Raw genomic sequence first — 23,333 nt, forward strand, 5'->3', positions numbered from 1 at the left:
GTATGTCCTTCCTCAAGTTAGGAGACCAAAACTGTACACAATACTCCAGGTGTGGCCTCACCAAGGCCCTGTACAACTGTAGCAACACCTCCCTGCCCCTGTACTCAAATCCCCTCGCTATGAAGGCCAACATGCCATTTGCTTTCTTAACCGCCTGCTGTACCTGCATGCCAACCTTCAATGACTGATGTACCATGACACCCAGGTCTCGTTGCACCTTCCCTTTTCCTAATCTGTCACCATTCAGATAATAGTCTGTCTCTCTGTTTTTACCACCAAAGTGGATAACTTCACATTTATCCACATTATACTTCATCTGCCACGCATTTGCCCACTCACCTAACCTATCCAAGTCACTCTGTAGCCTCATAGCATCCTCCTCGCAGCTCACACTGCCACCCAACTTAGTGTCATCCGCAAATTTGGAGATACTACATTTAATCCCCTCGTCTAAATCATTAATGTACAATGTAAACAGCTGGGGCCCCAGCACAGAACCCTGCGGTACCCCACTAGTCACTGCCTGCCATTCCGAAAAGTACCCATTTACTCCTACTCTTTGCTTCCTGTCTGACAACCAGTTCTCAATCCACGTCAGCACACTACCCCCAATCCCATGTGCTTTAACTTTGCACATTAATCTCCTGTGTGGGACCTTGTCGAAAGCCTTCTGAAAGTCCAAATATACCACATCAACTGGTACTCCTTTGTCCACTTTATTGGAAACATCCTCAAAAAATTCCAGAAGATTTGTCAAGCATGATCTCCCTTTCACAAATCCATGCTGACTTGGACCTATCATGTCACCATTTTCCAAATGCGCTGCTATGACATCCTTAATAATTGATTCCATCATTTTACCCACTACTGAGGTCAGGCTGACCGGTCTATAATTCCCTGCTTTCTCTCTCCCTCCTTTTTTAAAAAGTGGGGTTACATTGGCTACCCTCCACTCGATAGGAACTGATCCAGAGTCAATGGAATGTTGGAAAATGACTGTCAATGCATCCGCTATTTCCAAGGCCACCTCCTTAAGTACTCTGGGATGCAGTCCATCAGGCCCTGGGGATTTATCGGCCTTCAATCCCATCAATTTCCCCAACACAATTTCCCGACTAATAAAGATTTCCCTCAGTTCCTCCTCATTAATAGACCCTCTGACCACTTTTATATCCGGAAGGTTGTTTGTGTCCTCCTTAGTGAATACTGAACCAAAGTACTTGTTCAATTGGTCTGCCATTTCTTTGTTCCCCGTTATGACTTCCCCTGATTCTGACTGCAGGGGACCTACGTTTGTCTTTACTAACCTCTTTCTCTTTACATACCTATAGAAACTTTTGCAATCCGCCTTAATGTTCCCTGCAAGCTTCTTCTCGTACTCCATTTTCCCTACCCTAATCAAACCCTTTGTCCTCCTCTGCTGAGATCTAAATTTCTCCCAGTCCCCAGGTTCGCTGCTATTTCTGGCCAATTTGTATGCCACTTCCTTGGCTTTAATACTATCCCTGATTTCCCTAGATAGCCACGGTTGAGCCACCTTCCCTTTTTTATTTTTACGCCAGACAGGAATGTACAATTGTTGTAATTCATCCATGCGTTCTCTAAATGTCTGCCATTGCCCATCCACAGTCAACCCCTTAAGTATCATTAGCCAATCTATCTTAGCCAATTCATGCCTCATACCTTCAAAGTTACCCTTCTTTAAGTTCTGGACCATGGTCTCTGAATTAACTGTTTCATTCTCCATCCTAATGCAGAATTCCACCATATTATGGTCACTCTTCCCCAAGGGGCCTCGCACAATGAGATTGCTAATTAATCCTCTCTCATTACACAACACCCAGTCTAAGATGGCCTCCCCCCTAGTTGGTTCCTCGACATATTGGTCTAGAAAACCATCCCTTATGCATTCCAGGAAATCCTCCTCCACCATATTGCTTCCAATTTGGCTAGCCCAATCTATGTGCATATTAAAGTCACCCATTATAACTGCTGCACCTTTATTGCATGCACTCCTAATTTCCTGTTTGATGCCCTCCCCAACATCACTACTACTGTTTGGAGGTCTGTACACAACTCCCACTAACGATTTTTGCCCTTTAGTGTTCTGCAGCTCTACCCATATAGATTCCACATCATCCAAGCTAATGTCTTTCCTAACTATTGCATTAATCTCCTCTTTAACCCACCTCCTTTTCCTTTTATTCTATCCTTCATGAATGTTGAATACCCCTGGATGTTGAGTTCCCAGCCCTGATCATCCTGGAGCCACGTCTCCGTAATCCCAATCACATCATATTTGTTAACATCTATTTGCACAGTTAATTCATCCACCTTATTGCGGATACTCCTTGCATTAAGACACAAAGCCTTCAGGCTTGCTTTTTTAACACCCTTTGTCCTTTTAGAATTTTGCTGTACAGTGGCCCTTTTTGTTCTTTGCCTTGGGTTTCTCTGCCCTCCACTTTTCCTCATCTCCTTTCTGTCTTTTGCTTTTGCCTCCTTTTTGTCTCCCTCTGTCTCCCTGTATAGGTTCCCATCCCCCTGCAATATTAGTTTAACTCCTCCCATAATACAGAAACATTAAATAAATAAAAAATAACACGGAGTTAAACGGGTACCAAGATAAAACATATATATTGTAAATGCTGCCCCCCCCTGGAACAGCAGTTTACAAAAGCCCTCACTGTGGGTCCAGAATAGAAATTCACAACATTCTCTGCTCCTGCTTCCTGGCCCAGGAACAGGCCGCACATGCGCCCTGCTGCTCCCTGAGCCTCCCAACATGGCGGCCGTTGCCAGGGGCCTGTTACCGGGAGAAAGCCCCGCAGCTGCCGCTCGGGGAAAGGTCGGAGCCGCAGGTTGTTGTTCGGGGCCTGAGGCCCACAACGGGTATGTGAAGCGGATAATGCGGAGTGCTGTCTCTCGGGCGGGGCCTGCACTCTGTGTGTGAAGCCCGCGTCCGCCCGGGGTTTATTAATCCGCTGCCTCAGACACAGCCGCCCCACCGCGCATGCTCAGCTCACACTGCCCGGGTGATTAACGTCAGTTCCAGGCCAATAGGAAGAGCGGGGGGCGGGGCTGGAGGTCTGAGCGGGTGGTTGGACCTCCAACCAATCGGATTGTGCGAGAGGCAGGGCTGAGCCCGGATCTCCCGCACTGAGCATGCGCGGGCGGCGGCGGCGACAGTTGGTGGAGCCCGGATGATGTGGGACACGAGACGGTCGGTTGTCGGCGCGGGACAGGAATTGGAGCCGCGAGTGGGGCTGGTGAGCTTCATAAACCCCTGGTGTAGGGCCCAATAACAGCCCAGAGGCTGAGCCCGGCTTTGTGCCGCCCGCCCGCGGGGACAGGTCCGGGTCAGCGGGGTCACTGGCCGCCATCTTGTTGCAGGAACCAAGAGATATAGCTCAACATAAGATGCTGATATTTGTGTAATGGGGTTTAGACAGCCGAGGTTTATCCAGTCAGTTGGATGTGAGCTGAAACATGTGCACTTGGAGCGGGGAGCCAGGGACACGCTGTGTAACTGGGCACAGACACTCTGCACAGCCCACACATCACTTGTTTCCCACTTGGCCCAAAAGGAATATATTAAATGCAACAATTCATTTAATTTTACTTTAAATAATTTTTTGAGGATGCTTCAAGTAGAGTGGACAAGGGGGAACCAATTTATGTGGTGTATTTGGACTTTCAGAAGGCTTTCGACAAGGTCCCACACAAGAGATTAATGTGCAAAGTTAAAGCACATGGGATTGCGGGGGGTAGTGTGCTGACATGGATTGAGAACTGGTTGTCGGACAGGAAGCAAAGAGTAGGACTAAATGGGTACTTTTCAGAATGGCAGGCAGTGACTAGTGGGGTACCACAAGGTTCTGTGCTGGGGCCCCAGCTGTTTACATTGTACACTAATGCCTGCACTACCTTCCTTGCACTGCTCTTACTGTTGGTCTTCAATTCCCTATCTGGCTGTGGACCTTTTACCTGCGGTAAGACCAACTCACTAAATGTGCTATTCACATCATTCTCAGCATCGTGCATGCTCCAGAGTGAATCCACCCGCAGCTCCAGTTCCGCAATGCTGTCCGTCAGGAGCTGGAGGCGGACACACTTCCCGCTCACGTAGTCGTCAGGGACACCGGAAGCGTCACTGACTTCCCACATGGTACAGGAGGAGCATAACACATGTCCGAGCTGTCCTGCCATGACTTAACCCTTAGATAAACTTCAATTGGCAACAACAATGCTAAAGGTTACTTACTGGTAAAGAAAAACTACTTACCCCCTTGGCTGGGATGTGTGTTGAGACAGGATGTTCCAGCTCTCCACCTTTAAAGGGACAAGGAGAGGACCAGTTGAGCTGAATGGCCCTGCTTTATGACATCACTGCAGTGCCTAGCAACCAACCTCCCTGAGCCCTGCTCATTATGGGCTGGGTTTAGTGTTTGATGGGACAGTGTAGAGGGAGCTTTACTCTGTATCTAACCTGCTGTACCTGCCCTGGGAGTGTCTGATGGGACAGTGTAGAGGGAGTTTTACTCTGTATCTAACCCGTGCTGTACCTGCCCTGGGAGTGTCTGATGGGACAGTGTAGAGGGAGTTTTACTCTGTATCTAACCTGCTGTACCTGCCCTGGGAGTGTTTAAGAACATAAGAAATTGGAGCAGGAGTAGGCCATATGGTCTTTTGAGTCTGCTCCCCATTCAATAAGGTCATGGCTGATCTGATCATGGACTCAGCTCCACTTTCCCGCCCGCTCCCCATAACCCTGTACTTCCTTATTGCTCAAAAATCTGTCACTCTCCGCCTTAAATATATTCAATGACCCAGCCTCTATAGCTCTCTGGGGCAGAGAATTCCACAGATTTACATCCCTCAGAGAAGAAATTCCTACTCATTTCAGCTTTAAATGGGAGGCCCCTTATTCTAAGACTATGTCCCCTAGTTTTAGTTTCCCCTATGAGTGGAAATATCCTCTCTGCATCCACCTTGTTGAGCCCCCTCATATAAGTTTCAGTAAGATCACCCCTCATTCTTCTGAACTCCAATGTGTATAGCCCAAGCTACTCAACCTATCCTCATAAGTCAACCCCCTCATCTCCGGAATCAACCTAGTTAACTTTCTCTGAACAGCCTCTAATGCAAGTATTTCCTTCCTTAAATACGGAGACCAAAACATATGAAGGTTAGATCAGCCATGATTATTGCCGTTCCTTTTTTTACAAGCCTCCATGATTTCTTGATTTATAATCTGTCCAATCGTGTAGCTACTGTTGGGGGGCCTACAGACTACGCCCATCAGTGACTTTTTCCCTTTATAATTCCTTATCACCACCCAAAATGATTCAACCTCTTGATCCTCTGAGCCGATGTCGTTTCTCACTAACGCACTGATCCCATACATTATTAACGGTGCTACCCCACCTCCTTTTCCTTTCTGTCTGTCCTTCCAAATTGTCAAATACCCCTGAATATTTTGTTCCCAGTCCTGGTCACCTTGCAACCATGTCTCTGTAATGGCTATCAGACCATACCCATTTGCATCTATTCGTGCCGTCAATTCATCTATTTTGTTACGAATGCTATGTGCATTTAGACAACGAGCTTTTAAATTTGTTTTTTTTTACCCTTTTTCCTGCTTGTTTCCTCTGTCCTTCAAACTCACTTTCGACATGTTTGATGGGACAGTGTAGAGGGAGCTTTACTCTATCTAACCCGTAATGTACCTGCCCTGGGAGTATTTGATGGGACAGTGTCGAGGAAGCTTTACTCTGTACCTGATCGGAAACTGTTTCACGCACACACTGGTGCTCAGAATACCTGTAGAATACAGTGTAAACGTGAAACCAGCCAGAGTCAGCACCTTCTGCGGAGGGGAACCAGTAAGTGTAGAACTGAACCCAGCCAGAATCAGCACCTTCAGGGGAGGAAGAAAACAGCGAAAAGAAAGAAATGATGGAGATGGTGCGGTGCGTTTGGGTTTCAGCACAGGGAGGAGGGAGAGTGTGTGGGATGGAGATTTACAGCATTGCGGGAACAAGAGAGGAAAGAATGTTCCATAGAAACTAGAATTGTCTGTTCTGAATTTCTCCTTTCACAGGATGTTAGAAGGGGAGGATTTGCAGACGGGAAACTCGAACCATCGTGTCAAGATCTGACAGAGTCACTCGATGCTTCAGGACCTGAATATCATCGGCCTTTGAATGTGGAAGGAGAAATGTTTGTCTGTTCTGTCTGTGGGAAAAGATTTCAAATATCAGTGTGACTGGAAAAGCACCGAGACACACACACCCGAGTGAGAGTGTTCCAGTGCACTGACTGTGGAAAGAGCTTCAACCAGTTACACAGCCTGAAAAAACATCGCACCATTCACAGCGGGGAGAAACCGTACACGTGTTGTGTGTGTGGAGACCAGGCTTCAATTGATCGTCCAACCTGGAGAGACACAAGGATACCGGCACCATGGAGAAACAGTGGGAATGTGGGGACTGTGGGAAGGGATTCAGTTACCCGTCTGATCTGGAAACTCATCGACGCAGTCACACTGGGGAGAGGCCGTTCACCTGCCCTGTGTGTGGGAAGGGATTCACTGGGTCATCCCACCTGAAGACACACCAGCGAGTTCACACTGGGGAGAGGCCTTTTAAATGTTCGGACTGCGGGAAGTGCTTTAAAAGTTCCGGGCACCTGAGGCGCCATAAACTTGTTCACTCTGATAAGAGAGCTTTTAAATGTTCTGACTGTGAGAAAAGTTTTAAAACCAAAATGGATCTGCTGACACACCAGCGAGTTCACACTGGGGAGAAGCTGTTCACCTGCTCCGTGTGTGGGAAGGGATTCACTCGGTCATCCACCCTGCTGAGACACCAGCGAGTTCACACTGGGGAGAGACCGTTCACCTGCTCCATGTGTGGGAAGGGATTCACTCAGCTATCCAGCCTCACTTCACACCTCCTTGTTCACACTAATAAGAGGCCTTTTAAATGTTCTGACTGTGAGAAGAGCTTTAAAAGAAGAAATAGTCTGATGATGCACCAACACACTCACACTGGGGAAAGTCCATTCAGCTGCTCAGAGTGCGGGAAGGGATTCACTCAGTCATGCCATCTCACTGCACACCAACTTGTTCACACTAATAAGAGGCCTTTTAAATGTTCTGACTGTGAGAAGAGCTTTAAAAGCAGAAATAGTCTGATGCTGCACCAACGCATTCACACTGGGGAGAGACCGTTCACCTGCTCCATATGTGGGAAGCGATTCACTTGTTCATCCAACCTGCTGACACACCAGCGAGTTCACAAGTGACAGCAGGGATTGGATTCTGCTGTGAATCACATTGGGACTGAACCGTGTTCATTCTGACAGTTGGGCTGTGTTTCTGCTGTAACTGGGCTGGAGTTTAATTTTCTGGATACCTGACAAGTAAATCAGCTTTGGTTCCAACACCGAGTGTGTCGATTCCTTGAATTCTCCAATATAAGAGGAGACTAATGTTGTCCTGTTACCGACTCTTCCTTTTTTGGAACTTTTCTGCTCCATTTAACAAAGACCTGTCCTTTTGGAGCACCTCACATGACCTCAGGATGTCCCAAAGTGCTTTACAGCCAATGAAGTACAACAACATCAAAGTACATTTGAAGTGCATTCACTGTTGTAGTCTAGGAAATGCAGCAGATGATTTGCACACAGCAAGCTGCCATGAACAGCAATGTGATACTGGCCAGATAATCTGTTTGTGATATTGGTTGAGAGTTGATGGGGACTCGGTTGAACAACTCATCTGAAAGATAGACAGTGCAGCAATCCTGTGCTGTATCTGCCCTGGGAGTGTTGATGGGACAGTGCAGAGTGAGCTTTACTCTGTATCTAACCCCGTGCTGTACCTGCCCTGGGAGTGTTTGATGGGACAGTGTAGAGGGAGCTTTACTCTATCTAACCCTGTGCTGTACCTGACTGCAGAGTGCTTCAGGCAGACAATATGATCTCAGAATACCCCATTCCCCAGCACTGACATCCGTCACCTCGATGAGAACAAAATTTAACCCAAAGATAGAAACCCATCAGTTCCTCCCCTGGACACAGATGCGGAGGGACAGTGAGTGTCCCAAACATTGTTGTACAGTGTACTCAATAGTTCACCCCTGGGTCTGAGCCTTTTGGTGATGATTTGAATTTGATGCCCTCGATTTACTGACTCACAGACTGGTGGAAATAGTTTATCCTCATTAACCTGATCAAATTTTGAACACCTCCCTCAGATCTCCAATGATCCTTTGTTCTAATGAAAAGAGCCCCAGTTTCTCCAATCTCCCGATAACTAAAGCCTCTCTTCCCTGGTATCGTCTCAGTGAATCTCTCTGCACCCTCTCCATGGCCTCGACATCCTTCCTGGTGTAAGATCCCCAAAACCTGACACAATATTCGAACTGCAGCCTAACCAATGATTAGTACAGGCTTACATCACCTCTGCCCTTTTGTACTCCACACTCCTATTTATAAAACCTAGGATCCCATGTGCTTCTTTAACCACTTTATCAACTTGTCTTCCTACTTTTAAAGGTTTATGTATTTGAAGCCCTTGTAGGTTTTAGACATATTAACATAACATGGCTAAAACACATTGACATAAACTAGCTGATCTAATGTGCATCATGGGAAAGAGCAGTTTAGTCTGAGTTAGAAACTCAAACAATCGATTCACTGCAGACAGGTTGCCATGGCAACACTGATAAGACATTCCATTCACTGAGTCCACTATTGCAATCTGTAATCAGATCAGGGGAAAGAACAGGGTTTGTCTGTTAGTAACCACAAGCTTAAACCAGAGTGAGTAATACAATAGATTAGATTATAATGTGTGATGTGTATAATTGTGAAAATATAAGAAATAACAACTAACAGCAGGCAGAGGAGTTTAGGGATAATGAGAAAATTACTGAAGAAAAGTACCTGCTGGGAACCAGGGAAAGTGTCCTTGTAAATCACAGATTAGAGAATTCCAGCTGTCTTTTCCTCACTTCCTGCCCAAACCCAGCAGAGAAGACAAAGAAGAGTCCGGTGCCAGAGGTGGATCAGTGCAGGGTATAAAAGTGAGGGGAGACTGATGTAAGGGGGCAGTCGGGACTGGAGACACCGGAGATCAAGCTCAGGGCGCCCGAGGTTCTATCCAGCGGGCTGACCTGGTGTCAGTTACTGTGGACACGCGGGACTTGCATGTTTACTCTGATTGGGTCAATGTAAGGTACGGTAGTGGACAGAGAAACTGCTCATCTTATATTTCTTATTAAGGTATTAAAGTTGCTGACACTAGACCCTCGAACTTGCTAATTAATTAAACATAGTATTAGCTCGAATCAAACCAAGATGTGATAGTCACTCGATTCCTCAGGACCTGAATATCATCGGCCTTTGAATGTGGAAGGAGAAATGTTTGCCTGTTCTGTCTGTGGGACACTATTTCAAACATCAGTGTGACTGGAAAAGCACCGAGACACACACACCCGAGTGAGTGTTCCAGTGCACTGACTGTGGAAAGAGCTTTAACCAGTTACACAGCCTGAAAAAAAACGAGGCTTCAACTGATCGTCCAATCTGGAGAGACACAAGGACACCTGCACCACGGAGAAACCGTGGAAATGTGAGAACTGTGGGAAGGGATTCAATTACCCGTCCCAGTTGGATATTCATTGATGCATTCACACCGGGGAGAGGCCGTTCACTTGCTCCGTGTGTGGGAAGGGATTCACTGTTATCCAAGCTCCAGACACACTGGGGAGAGACTGTTCACCTGCATTGAGTGTGGGTATCTTCTGACACACCGACTTGTTCACACTGTTAAGAGATCATTTAAATGTTCTGACTGTGTGAAGAGCTTTAAAAGCAAAAAGGATCTGCTGACACACCACGTACTCACGCTGGGGAGAAGCCGTTCACCTGCTCCGAGTGGGAAGGGATTCGCTCAGTCATGCACGCTGCTCAGACACCAGCGAGTTCACAACTACCTGCGGTTGGATTCTGCTGTTATTGCTGCTGTTAATCGCGGCAGCGTGGAGGCCCCGACCTGCGAGAAACCACCGGCCGCAGGTCGGGGCCAGAAAAGGAGCGGAGGTGCGCTGGTCCGGAACGTGGAGACCACTTTCGGGAGCAGCGCGAGCTGGTGCAGGAGGGCGATGACTTGGAGAAAAGCAACTGGATTGGACGTCACCAAAATCAAGGTCACTGATTGGAGCGTGGGCAGGTACAGCAGGAGCCTGAGGTCGGGGCAAAGGAGCAGCGAGAGATTGTAGAGCGACATGATCGGGGCCCAGGAGAGGCGTGAGTTCGGGGCCCAGAAGTGGCGAGGGCCCAGGGACAGCACGGGCCAGCCCACACTGCGATATGTGTGTGCACTAGGTCCGTGCAGCAGAGCTGGTCTCCAGTTGTCTTGGTTAATCCTTGCCACTGGACCAAGACCTAGCTCTGTCAAGCCCGTGTGGTGGCTGGTGTGCAACGGCCACCACACGTTAAAAAAATCCATGCACAGGCATCTTCCACCCTTCAATATGTAGCTATGGACCTGGAGGTCCGTCATTGAAACACCTGTGAACTCGTCCCGTTTTGGCGTGGAAGCAAGTCATTCTCGATACGAGGGACTGTCTAAGAAGTAATCACATCCAGGACTGAATCATGTTCACTATGGCAATTGTGCTTTATTTCTGCTGATGTTAATAACTCCTATAACTGGGCTTAAGTTTAATATTCTGGATAAATATTAAATAAATCAGCTTTTTTCAAACACAGTGCGTTGAATATTTGATTTCTCCGTGATAAGAGATTAATTGATGTTCTGTTACCGACTGTTCCATTTTTGGGCCTTTTCTTACACCAGATTATTTCAGTTCTCATCTAGTTCGCATTCTATCACATCATATCCCAAACTTGTTCCGTTTGTGTAACATGGCTTGTGGGTGTGATAGACTGAACTGTAGTGTCTCACTTTACACTCATCTGACGTTCTGTTGACCCACCCCTTTATAGAACTACCTTGCATAAGATTTTAAATCTGTTATTTTCTGCACCAGTTATCCCTTTTTGGATCTGATTTTGTAAAAACTCCTCCACACATGTTGTACGTGTCTGCCTTTGAACTGTTCTGATCTTTGTAATTGTCACTGCTGATTTTGATGGTCTTGTTGATTTAATCTCTTGTTACTATCATACCTTGCACTATTTCTTTAATCGAGATCATTGTTTCAAATACTTCCTTTGTCATGTCATTAGTTCCTCCATTGATCCCCGTCAATAATCCTTGGTTACAGGCTGGGGTTTGGGTGTAGGTTTAGGGATTAGTGGTTGGGGCCGGTGGTTATTGGTTGGGGATAGTCGATACGATGTCCGGTTTACAAGTTAGTGATTCAGGTTAGAAACACTATTGACCCGTCATTAGACCCGTCGATTTTAATTTAATTTTTTTTATAAACCTCACGCAGAGTCGTCAGAAAACAGCCTCATGAATTGTTCATTCCAGGAACCTTCTTTCTGACCGAGTCCACTTTCCTCCCTCCTTTCACATCTCGACATTTCTCAGAAAAAATATCAGGGACATTAGACTTTGGGACAAGAACATGTGGATCCAGGTGTTGCGCTGGTTACATCCAATTATCGGCCTGCCTGAAAAGGGCTTCTGACAATAACCTGTCACCAGGCCCCACCAGTCCCCAACTAATTCCACCGTCAGAACTTCATCCATTTACCCGCCTTCCACCCTCACTACAGCTGGATTCACAACCATTCCCCATACTGAGGCTCTCCCATTCCCATTTTGTGTCTCAGTGTAAGTGGTCCCTGGATTTGGTGTCTCAGTGTAAGTGGTCCCTGGATTGTCTGTCTCAGTGTAAGTGGTCCCAGGATTTGGTGGCTCAGTGTAAGTGGTCCCTAGATTGTGTATCTGTGTAAGTGGCCCCTGGACAGACAGGAAGGAATCTTTCCCCCAGCCACAATGACGTTACTGAGGGATTGCCCGCGGGATTTAAATCTCTGGTGGATTTGTGTTTCAACAGCACTTCTTCAATGGGACTGAGGCAAACCTGCAGCCCAGCAATGTGTTTAGCACAGAATAGCAGGCAGTGACTAGTAGGGTACCACAAGGTTCAGTGCTGGGACCCCAGCTATTTACAATATACATTGATGATTTGGACGAAGAAATTGAATGTAATATCTCCAAGTTTGCAGATGACACTAAGCTGGGTGGCAGTGTGAGCTGTGAGGAGGATGCTAAGAGGCTGCAGGGTGACTTGGACAGGTTAGGTGAGTGGGCAAATGCATGGCAGAGGCAGTATAATGTAGATAAATGTGAGGTTGTCCACTTTGGTGGCAAAAACAGGAAGGCAGAATATTATCTGAATGGTGACAGATTAGAAAAAGGGGAGGTGCAACGAGACCTGGGTGTCATGGTACATCAGTCATTGAAAGTTGACATGCAGGTACAGCAGGTGGTGAAGAAGGCAAATGGCATGTTGGCCTTCATAACTAGGGGATTTGAGTATAGGAGCAGGGAGGTCTTACTGGAGTTGTACAGGGCCTTAGTGAGGCTACACCTTGAATATTGTGTACAGTTTTGGTCTCCTAATCTGAGGAAGGACATTCTTGCTATTGAAGGAGTGCAGCGAAGGTTCACCAGACTGATTCCCAGGATGGCAGGACTGACACATGAAGAAAGCCTGGATCGACTAGGCTTATATTCACTGGAATTTAGAAGAATGAGAGGGGATCTTATAGAAACATAAAATTCTGACGGGATTGTACAGGTTAGATGCAGGAAGAATGTTCCCAATGTTCGGAAAGTCCAGAACCAGGGGTCACAGTCTAAGGATAAGGGGTAAGCCATTTAGGACTGAGCTGAGGAGAAAATTCTTCACTCAGAATTGTGAACCTGTGGAATTCTCCATCACAGAATGTTCTCTATCACAGTTCATTAGATATATTCAAAAGAAAGTTAGATGTGGCCCTTACGGTGAAAGGGATCAAGGGTTATGGAGAGAAAGCAGGAATGAGGTACTGAAGTTGCATGATCAGCCATGATCATATTAAATGGTGGTGCAGGCTTGAAGGGCCGAATGGCCTACTCCTGCACCCATAGTTTCTATCCCACACAAATCAATTCCCCACTAACACCGGCCACATTCATTCACCAGAAACAGCCCAGTGCCCGCGAGTAACTATAGCCCTGCGTCTGACTTCAATTAAACACACAATTCAAAACATTGTAAAGAGAAAACAAACCTCATTATAGTTCAACAGTCTATTCGTGGGCAGTGAGCCCCCTCACCCCAGGATAGTCGGGATAAATGGGTCATTTTCAGATTGGCAAACTGTAACTAGCGGGGTGCCACAGGGATCAGTGGTGGGGCCTCAACTATTTACCATCTATATTGATGACTTGGATGAAGGGACAGAGTGTAATGTAGCCAAATTTACTGATGATACAAAGACAGGTGGGAAAGCACGTTGTGAAGAGGACACAAAGAATCTGCAAAGGGATATAGAAAGGTAAAGTGAGTGGACAGAAATTTGGCAGATGGAGTATAATGTGAGAAAATGTGAGGTTATCCACTTTGGTAGGAAGAATAGAAAAGCAATTTATTATTTAAATGGAGAGAGACTTCAAAATGCTGCAGTACAGAGGGATCTGGGGGTCCTGATACATGAAACACAAACAGTTAGTATGCAGGTACAGCAAGTAATCAGGAAGGCAAATGGAATGTTGGCCTTTATTGCAAGGGGGATAGAGTATAAAAGCAGAGAAGTCCTGCTACAACTGTACAGGGTATTGGTGAGACCACGCCTGGAGTACTTCATACAATTTTGATCTCCTTACTTAAGGAGGAATATACTTGCATTGGTTCACCAGATGGATCCCTTGGTTGTCTTATGAAAAAAGGTTGAACAGGTTGGCCTATACTCATTGAAGTTTAGAAGAATGAGAGGTGATTTTATTGAAATGTTTCAGATTCTGAGGGGGCTTGACAGGATCGATGCAGAGAGGATGTTTCTGCTCATAGGGGGCACTAGAATTTGGGGGCATAGTTTCAGAGTAAAGAGTCACCCATTTAAAACGGAGATGGAGGAATTTCTTCTCTCAGGGTTGTGAATCTTTTGAATTGTCTACCCCAGAGAGCTGTGGAGGCTGGGTCATTGAATATATTTAAGGTGGAGATGGGGGACTCAAGGGTTATGGGGAGCGGGCAGGGAAGTGGAGTTGAGCCCAAGATCAGATCAGCCATGATCTTATAGAATGGCGGAGGAGGCTCGAGGGTCCAAATAACCGATTCCTGTTCCTATTTCTTATGTACCCCAACTCCTCTTTCACCCCAAATCTCCAATTCTGCTCACTGCAACTCCTTTCACCCCTATTCTCCAATCCCCTCAGCCCAACCCCTCCTTCACCCTACTCTCCAACCCCCCTCACCCCAACCCCTCCTTCACCCCTACACTCCAACCCCCAATTGATATGTCAGGATTTGAAAGCTATGTATAACTGCATCAAGGGGCTCTTACAGTTGGGATCTTTCTTTATTCTGTCCACTCGAGTTACATAACAGACTTTCTCTGAATATAGAGCCGGAGTATTGGGCCGTGATGTGTTTACTTGTTCAGCTTGTTGTCTCTAAATATTTAATCTTGTGGTTTCAGACACCAGATAATCTGCGCACATACAGAGGCTGAACTCCAGGATATAGTCGACATATTTACTGAGGCGTACGAAAGCATAGCCTTACGCTAACATCCGTAAGACAAAGGTCCTCCATCAGCCTGTCCTCGTCACACAGCACTGTCCCCCAGTCATCAAGATCCACGGCGCGGCCCTGGGCAAGGTGGACCATTTCCCATACCTCGGGAGCCTCTTATCAACAAGGGCAGACATTGACGACGAGATTCAACACCATCTCTAGTGTGCCAGTGCAGCCTTCGACCACCTGAGGAAAAGAGTGTGCGGCAAACCTGTCCCACCCACCCCACCCCTCAACGACTGTCTGTCCCACCTGTGACAGAGACTGTGGCTCTCGTATTGGACTGTTCAGCCACCAAATAACTCATTTTAAGAGTGGAAGCAAGTCTTCCTCGATTCCGAGGGACTGCCTATGATGATATTGTCTCTAAATATTTAATCTTGTGGTTTCAGACACCAGATAATCAAGCTCACAACAACAGAGTGTCTTTTACTGACATGAACAGCAAAGCAAAAATACAGAAAGTAAAGTTACCTGATCCGGAGAGCAGGGATAATGCAGTGGATTCAGAGCTCTCCTCTCCCCAGGTGTGTACATTGGCGATATTTATACTGAACTTGTTTGCTACATTCCTGATCTGACTCTGCTCAAACCATGTTAACAAGGCTATCTGTGCATTGTTCTGACTGTGACCACAAGGCTGTGTCACTGCCACACACACATACCGTTTCCTTGGTTCAATCTCCATACAAACACCATCTCTTTACACATCCCTTTCTGCACAATTGCAGCAGACATGAGCAAGGACACAAGGCTCATTCAAAGACACACATTTCATAACAGCAAAGGTTACACTGGGATAAATCTTCAGTCGTTTTCATTCAGGCAAAATACAGAGCAGTCCAGCAGCTCACTGGCAGCTTAACAGAGTCTCATCAGCCTACAATATACAGCAGGATTATTGGGCCATCATCTGGCTACTTGTTCACCTTTTGTTCAATACATCTGCTGGATGAATTTAAATTCAAAACTATGTTTGCAGGCGTGATGCTCCATTCGCACATTGAAGGGGAGAGAGATGCTGTGGGGACACGCTAAGTCCAGTAGCTGAAAGGGATTAACAGACTGGGTTTTGTGTTTAGTGATCCTGGGCGTGTTACCAACACCTTACCTGATCCCAAGGCTAGGAGAGGCATTCTGGAAGGTATGGGGAGCTGGGACTTGTCCATGAGAATAACCGAAGGTATGAGAGCTGAAATAATCTAGAATTAGAAAGGAGAAAAGGCCCAAAAGGGAGCATAGAAACATAGAAAATAGGTGCAGGAGTAGGCCATTCGGCCCTTCGAGCAATCAGTAACAGGATATCAATTAGTCTCCTTTTATCTTGGAGACAGCAAATACTCGCCACACTGTATTTGAAACAAAGCCGATTTATTTGCCATTGATCCAGAATATTAATCTCCAGCTAGTTATAGGGGTCATTAACATTAAGAGAAACAAACCCCAATTGTCATGGTTCAGTCTTGGATGTGATTATCAGCAGCAGTAACAGCAGAATCCAACTTTGGTCGAAATGTGTGAACTCGCCGGTGTCTCAGCAGTGGGATGAAGCAGTGAATCCCTTCCCACACTCTGAGCAGGTGAACGGCCTCTCCCCCGTGTGAACTCGCTGGTGTATCAGCAACTGGGTTGATGCAACAAATCCCTTCTGACACACGGAGCAGAAGTACAGTTTCTCCCCAGTGAGAGTGCGTTGGTGTATCAGCAGGTTATTATTTCTTTTAAAGGTCTTCTCACAATCAGAACATTTAAACGGTCTCTTATCAGTGAACTTTCTGGTGTCCAACCAGGATTAATAACCGAGTGAATCACTTCCCACACACGGAGCAGGTGAACGGCCTCTCCCCAGTGTGAGTGAGTTGGTGTCTCAAAAGGTGGTGTGAACGAGGGAAACTCTTCCCACACACGGAGCAGGTGAACAGCCTCTCCCCGGTGTGAACTCGCTGGTGTATCAGCAGCTGGGTTGATGCAACAAATCCCTTCTGACACACGGAGCAGGAGTACAGTTTCTCCCCAGTGAGAGTGCGTTGGTGTGTCAGCAGGTTATTATTTCTTTTAAAGGTCTTCTCACAATCAGAACATTTAAACTGTCTCTTATCAGTGAACTTTCTGGTGTCCAACCAGGATTGATAACCGAGTGAATCCCTTCCGACACACAGAGCAGGTGAACAGCCTCTCCCCGGTGTGAACTCGCTGGTGTTCAGCGAGTTGCAATGACTGGCTGAACTTCTCCCCACAGCGAGAGCAACTGAATGGACTCTCATGAGTGTGAAGGAGCTGGTGTTCAGCCAGGCTGAATGACTGCCGGAACCTCTTCCCGCAGTGAGAGCAACAGAACGGTGTCTTGTCAGTGTGAGCTTGCCTGTGTGTAATCAGTTCCTCAGAGGTTGTAAAGCTGTTCCCACAGTCACAGCATTTAAATGGTCTCCCATCAGCATGATCTAATTGGTGTGCAGTGAGGTGGGAGGAACAGGTGAATCCCCTCCCACATACGGAGCAGGTGAATGGCCTCTCCCTATTGTGAGCTCGCTAGCATGTCAGCATGCTGGACAATTGAGTGAATCCCTTCCAACTTAGGGAGCAGGTGAACAGCCTCTCCCCAGTTTTCAGCCGCGAAAAAAAGGGGCCTTGAAAATGTCTGCTGCGTCACCCAGGCGGGTGGCATGGTTTTAATGTTTATGGTTATTTTCAGGTAAACTCAAAAAAAAGAGTTTCAGCCGCGACGGCTAATTGAATCCCTTCCCACAGTCCTCACATTTCCACGGTTTCTCCGTGGTGCAGGTGTCCTTGTGTCTCTCCAGGTTGGATGATCAGTTGAAGCCTCGTCCACACACACAACACATGTACGGTTTCTCCCCGCTGTGAATGGTGCGATGTTTTTTCAGGCTGTGTAACTGGTTAAAGCTCTTTCCACAGGCAGTGCACTGGAACACTCTCACTCGGGTGTGTGTGTCTCGGTGCTTTTCCAGTCACACTGATGTTTGAAATCTTTACCCACAGACAGAGCAGACAAACATTTCTCCTTCCACATTCAAAGGCCGATGATATTCAGGTCCTGATGCATCGAGTGACTGTCAGATCTTGATGTGATGTTTGGTTTGAGTTTCCCATTTAAATATTTCCCCCTTCTAACATCCTGTAAAAGGAATATAAAAAAGACATTACTAAATACAGGAGAGAAATTCAGGGTTTTTTTTCAAACATTTTCCCCCCCACTGAGGTTAGGCTGACTGGCCTGTAATAACTCGGTCTGCCCCTTTCTCCCTTTTTAAACAAAGGTACAACATTAGCAATCCTCCAGTCCTCTGGCACCACACCTGTAGCCAGAGTGGATTGGAAAATGATGGTCAGAGTCTCTGTTATTTCCTCTTTTGCTTCTCTTCACAGCCTGGGATACATTTCATCTGGGGATTTATACACTTTCAAAGCTGCCAAGCCTCTTAATACTTCCTCTCTAGCTATGTTTATCTCGTCTAATATTTCACACTCCTCCCTCATTGCAAAGTCTGCATCGCCCCTCTCTTTTGTGAAAACAGATGCAGAGTATTCATTAAGAATCATACCCACATCTTCTGCCTCCACACACAGATTTCCTCTGTGGTCTCTAATAGGCCCCACTCTCTCTAGTTATCCTCTTGCCCTCAATGTATTTATAATGTCTACCTATCCTGCAACCTTCATGGATCTGTGGATATGCACTCCAAGGTCCCTCTGTTCCTCTACACTTCTCAGTGTCCGACCATTCATTGTGTATCCCCTTGCCTTGTTAGCCCTCCCTGAATGCATGACCTCACACTTCTCTGGATTGAATTCCATTTGCCACTGTTCTGCAAACCTGATCAGTCCATTGACATCTTCCTGCAATCCACAGCTTTCTTCTTCATTGTCAACCACAAGGCCAATTTTTGTATCATCTGCAAACTTCTTAATCATACACCCTACATTGAAGTCCAAATTATGATTTAAAAAAAAGGGACCTAGTACTGAGCCCTGTGGACCCCACTGGAAACAGCCTTCCAGTCACAAAATCACCCATCGATCATTACCTTTTGCTTCCTGCCTCCGAGCCAAATTTGGATCAAATTTGCCCCTTTGCCTTGGATCCCATGGGCTTTTGCTTTCGTGACCCGTCTGCCATGTGGGACTTTATCAAAAGCCTTGCTAAAATCCATATACACTACATCAAACGCACTGTCCTCATTGACCCTCCTGTATAGCCCCTCAAAAAATTCAATCAAATTAGTCAGACCCGACCTTCCCTTCACAAATCCATGCTGACTGTCCTTGATTAATCCGGGTCTTTCCAAATGAAGATTTATCCTGTCCCTCAGAATTTTTTCCAATAATTTTCCCTCCACTGAGCTTAGGCTCTCCCCAGTTTGTACTGGACCCACCTCCCCCAGAAACATTCCCAATGCCTCAGGAATATAAAGCCTTCCCTCCTGCATCATCTCAAGCCACATATTCATCTGCTCTATCCTCCTATTTCTGTACTCACGAGCACGTGGCACCGGAAGTAATCTGGAAATGACTACCTTTGAGGTCCTGTTTTTTAATCTCTTTCCTAGCTCATGAAGGGTCTGGACAGAGTAGATAGAGAGAAACTGTTCCCATTGGTGGAGTGGTCAAGAACCAGAGGAGACAGATTTAAGGTGATTGGCAAAAGAACCAAAGGCGACGTAAGAAAAATCTATTTTATGCAGCGAGTGGGTAGAATCTGGAATGCACGGCCTGAAAGGGCAGTGGAGGCAGACTCAATCACAGCTTTCAAAAGGGAATTGGATAAGTATCTGAAAGAAAACATTTGCAGGGCTGGGGCAGTGGGACGAGCTGGGAGCCAGCAAGGGCTTGATGGGCCGAATGGCCTTCCATGCTGTAACCATTCTCTGATTGTGTGAGCAGAACCACTCTGTTCCCTGACTCAATCTAAAGCCTTCCTGATTGTGAGCACCTGTTAAACCTGCCCTGCACCGTCACTGCTCCAAGGAGAACCACCCCAGATGCTGCAGCCATCATCTTATTGAATGGAGACAGGCCCGAGGGGCCAAATGGCCGACTGATCTCCTATTTCTTATGTTCTCATGTATTCATGTCACTGGTCCCCATCCTGCACCTGATGGCCTCCCTGCAGTAAGATGGCCGCCGCGCATGCTCCCTGCCTGCAGCGGGATAATGCAAAGCATTGTGACGTCGAGGAAGACCCGCCCTTGTCGCTCCCTGCTCGCCGCGGTGGGCGGACCCATACTGCCCAAAGATGGCGGCCGAACTCCCCGCAACCCCCGACAGTAACCAAGGTCTGTCCATGTCCGAAGGTGCCCCACAGCCGCCACCGACTCGGCGGCCAAATCTCGCCGCCCGCGCGTGTCCGTGAATACGTGAGTCCGCAGGGAACGCTGACTCGGGCCGCTACTCCACGGTAGCGGCGAAATGTCGTCCTTCCGTCCGTCGGCAAACTCCCACAATCAGCTGGCCCCGCGCCTGCGCACAACTGCGCCCCACCTCAAAGGCCGCGAGCGGAGCGCGCCAACAAACCGCCCGCGCGCAGCACTCAGCCCGCAGCCAATGGCGAGGCGGCGCGGGGCACCAGCCCACCTGGAGCGCGCTGCTCCACGCCAATCAGCGGCGGGGGGCGGGGCCGCGGCACCAATCAATCAATGGGCGAACAATGCAGGGCGCGCGGTGCTGAAGGGAAAGTGTCTGTGACGACACAAACAGAAGATGCTGGAAGTGGCCGCGGGTCAGGCAGCATCTGTGGGCAGCAACAGAGTTAATGGTTGGTCACAACTGGAGAGTGTTGGGAAAGGACAGATCGTGAAGGAGCAGCATCATCATCATCATCATCATCATCGACAGTCCCTCGGAATCGAGGAAGACTTGCTTCCGCTCGAAAAATGAGTCCTTAGGTGGCTGAACAGTCCAATAGGGGAACCACAGACCCTGTCACAGGTGGGACAGTCATTGAGGGAAAGGGAGGGTGGGACTGGTTTGCCGCTGCCTGCGCTTGATTTCTGCACGCTCTCGGCGATGAGACTCGAGGTGTTCAGCGCCCTCCCGGATACACTTCCTCCACTTAGGGCAGCCTTTGGCCAGGGACTCCCAGGTGTTGGTGGGTATGTTGCACTTTATCAGGGAGGCTTTGAGGATGTCCTTCTAACATTTCCTCTGTCCACCTTTGGCTTGTTTGCCATGAAGTAGAGCGCTTGCTTTGGGAGTCTCGTGTCTGACATGCGGACAATGTGGCCTGCCCAGCTGAGCTGATCAAGTGTGGTCAGTGCTTCAATGCTGGGGATGTTGGCCTCGTCAAGGACACTAACGTTGGTGCGTCTGTCCTCCCAGGGGATTTGTAGGATCTTGCGGAGGCATCATTGGTGTATTTCTCCTATAAAAGGCCGCGAGAGGCAGCGGGAGTTCGTGGTCGCTGAGGCGTGAGTCCGGGGATCAGCAGAGGCCTATAAAAGGCCGCGAGAGGCGTCGGGAGTTCGTTGGTGAGGCGTGAGTCCGGGGATCAGCAGAGGCCTATAAAAGGCGTACTTGTGCAGCTACAGGGAGAAGGCAAAAAAGAAGTAGAAAGAAACAGAAAGGTGACGTCACAGCCTAGGGGGTAAGTGATTGGCTGGTGATTGGTGAGCAGTTTTTCTTTTTTTATATTAGTCAGTAACTTTTAACATTGTGTTGCCAATTTAAGTGTATTTAAGTGTATCGAAGGGTTAAGTCATGGCAGGAGAGCTCGGTCGGGTGTTATGCTCCTCCTGTACCATGTGGGAACTCGGGGACACTTCCGGTGTCCCTGACGACTACGTGTGCGGGAAGTGTATCCGCCTCGAGCTCCTGACGGTCCGCGTTGCGGAGTTGGAGCTGAGGGTGGATTCACTCTGGAGCATCCACGATGCTGAGAATGACGTGAGTAGCACGTGTAGCGAGTTGGTCTTACCGCAGGAGAAGGGTCCACAGCCAGATAGGGAATGGAAGACCAGCAGGAAGAGCAGTGCAAGGAAGGTAGTGCAGGGGTCCCCTGTGGTCATCCCCCTGCAAAACAGATACACCGCTTTGAGTACTGTTGGGGGGGATGACTCATCAGGGGAGGGCAGCAGCAGCCAAGTTCATGGCACCGTGGCTGGCTCTGCTGCACAGGAGGGCAGGAAAAAGAGTGGGAGAGCGATAGTGATAGGGAATTCAATTGTGAGGGGAATAGATAGGCGTTTCTGCGGCCGCAACCGAGACTCCAGGATGGTATGTTGCCTCCTTGGTGCAAGGGTCAAGGATGTCTCGGAGCGGGTGAAGAACATTCTGAAAAGGGAGGGAGAACAGCCAGTTGTGGTGCACATTGGTACCAACGACATAGGTAAAAAAAGGGATGAGGTCCTACGAAACGAATTTAAGGAGCTAGCAGCTAAATTTAAAAAGTAGGACCTCAAAAGTAGTAATCTCGGGATTGCTACCAGTGCCACGTGCTAGTCAGAGTAGGAATCGCAGGATAGCGCAGATGAATACGTGGCTTGAGCAGTGGTGCAGCAGGGAGGGATTCAAATTCTTGGGGCATTGGAACCGGTTCTGGGGAAGGTGGGACCAGTACAAACCGGACGGTCTGCACCTGGGCAGATCCGGAACCAATGTCCTAGGGGGAGTGTTTGCTAGTGCTGTTGGGGAGGAGTTAAACTAATATTGCAGGGGGATGGGAACCTATGCAGGGAGACAAAAATGAGGCAAAAGCAAAAGACAGAAAGGAGATGAGGAAAAGTGGAGGGCAGAGAAACCCAAGGCAAAGAACAAAAAGGGCCACTGTACAGCAAAATTCTAAAAGGACAAAGGGTGTTAAAAAAGCAAGCCTGAAGGCTTTGTGTCTTAATGCAAGGAGTATCCGCAATAAGGTGGATGAATTAACTGTGCAAATAGATGTTAACAAATATGATGTGATTGGGATTACGGAGACGTGGCTCCAGGATGATCAGGGCTGGGAACTCAACATCCAGGGGTATTCAACATTCATGAAGGATAGAATAAAAGGAAAAGGAGGTGGGGTAGCATTGCTGGTTAAAGAGGAGATTAATGCAATAGTTAGGAAAGACATTAGCTTGGATGATGTGGAATCTATATGGGTAGAGCTGCAGAGCACTAAAGGGCAAAAATCGTTAGTGGGAGTTGTGTACAGACCTCCAAACAGTAGTAGTGATGTTGGGGAGGGCATCAAACAGGAAATTAGGAGTGCATGCAATAAAGGTGCAGCAGTTATAATGGGTGACTTTAATATGCACATAGATTGGGCTAGCCAAACTGGAAGCAATACGGTGGAGGAGGATTTCCTGGAATGCATAAGGGATGGTTTTCGCGACCAATATGTCGAGGAACCAACTAGGGGGGAGGCCATCTTAGACTGGGTGTTCTGTAATGAGAGAGGATTAATTAGCAATCTCATTGTGCGAGGCCCCTTGGGGAAGAGTGACCATAATATGGTGGAATTCTGCATTAGGATGGAGAATGAAACAGTTAATTCAGAGACCATGGTCCAGAACTTAAAGAAGGGTAACTTTGAAGGTATGAGGCATGAATTGGCTAAGATAGATT

General features: G+C 47.5%; 1 protein-coding gene and 1 pseudogene across 2 annotated transcripts; one reads left to right on the top strand and one right to left on the bottom strand.

The window, feature by feature from the left end:
• Positions 1-2,797: 2,797 nt before the first annotated feature.
• On the top strand, positions 2,798-10,773 carry LOC139241166 (zinc finger protein 436-like). 2 transcript variants are annotated; one of them, XM_070869826.1, is made up of 2 exons: positions 2,798-2,892; positions 6,104-10,773. In XM_070869826.1, the coding sequence occupies exon 2, from the start codon at positions 6,466-6,468 to the stop codon at positions 7,306-7,308; it is 843 nt and encodes a 280-aa protein (XP_070725927.1). In that variant the 5' UTR covers positions 2,798-2,892; positions 6,104-6,465; the 3' UTR covers positions 7,309-10,773. The 2 variants fall into 2 exon arrangements, with proteins under 2 accessions (XP_070725927.1, XP_070725926.1); XM_070869825.1 differs by lacking the exon at positions 2,798-2,892 and adding an exon at positions 3,161-3,269.
• Positions 10,774-16,133: 5,360 nt separating this feature from the next.
• On the bottom strand, positions 16,134-17,436 carry LOC139241181 (zinc finger protein 180-like; annotated as a pseudogene).
• Between the last annotated feature and the right edge of the window lie 5,897 nt (positions 17,437-23,333).

Source organism: Pristiophorus japonicus, assembly GCF_044704955.1.
Source record: "Pristiophorus japonicus isolate sPriJap1 chromosome 24 unlocalized genomic scaffold, sPriJap1.hap1 SUPER_24_unloc_1, whole genome shotgun sequence".
NCBI lineage: Eukaryota > Metazoa > Chordata > Chondrichthyes > Pristiophoridae > Pristiophorus > Pristiophorus japonicus.

What these genes read in the sequence shown, in the direction of transcription:
- LOC139241166 (XM_070869826.1), top strand. Translation starts at nt 6,466, where the DNA reads ATGGAGAAACAGTGGGAATGTGGGGACTGTGGGAAGGGATTCAGTTAC.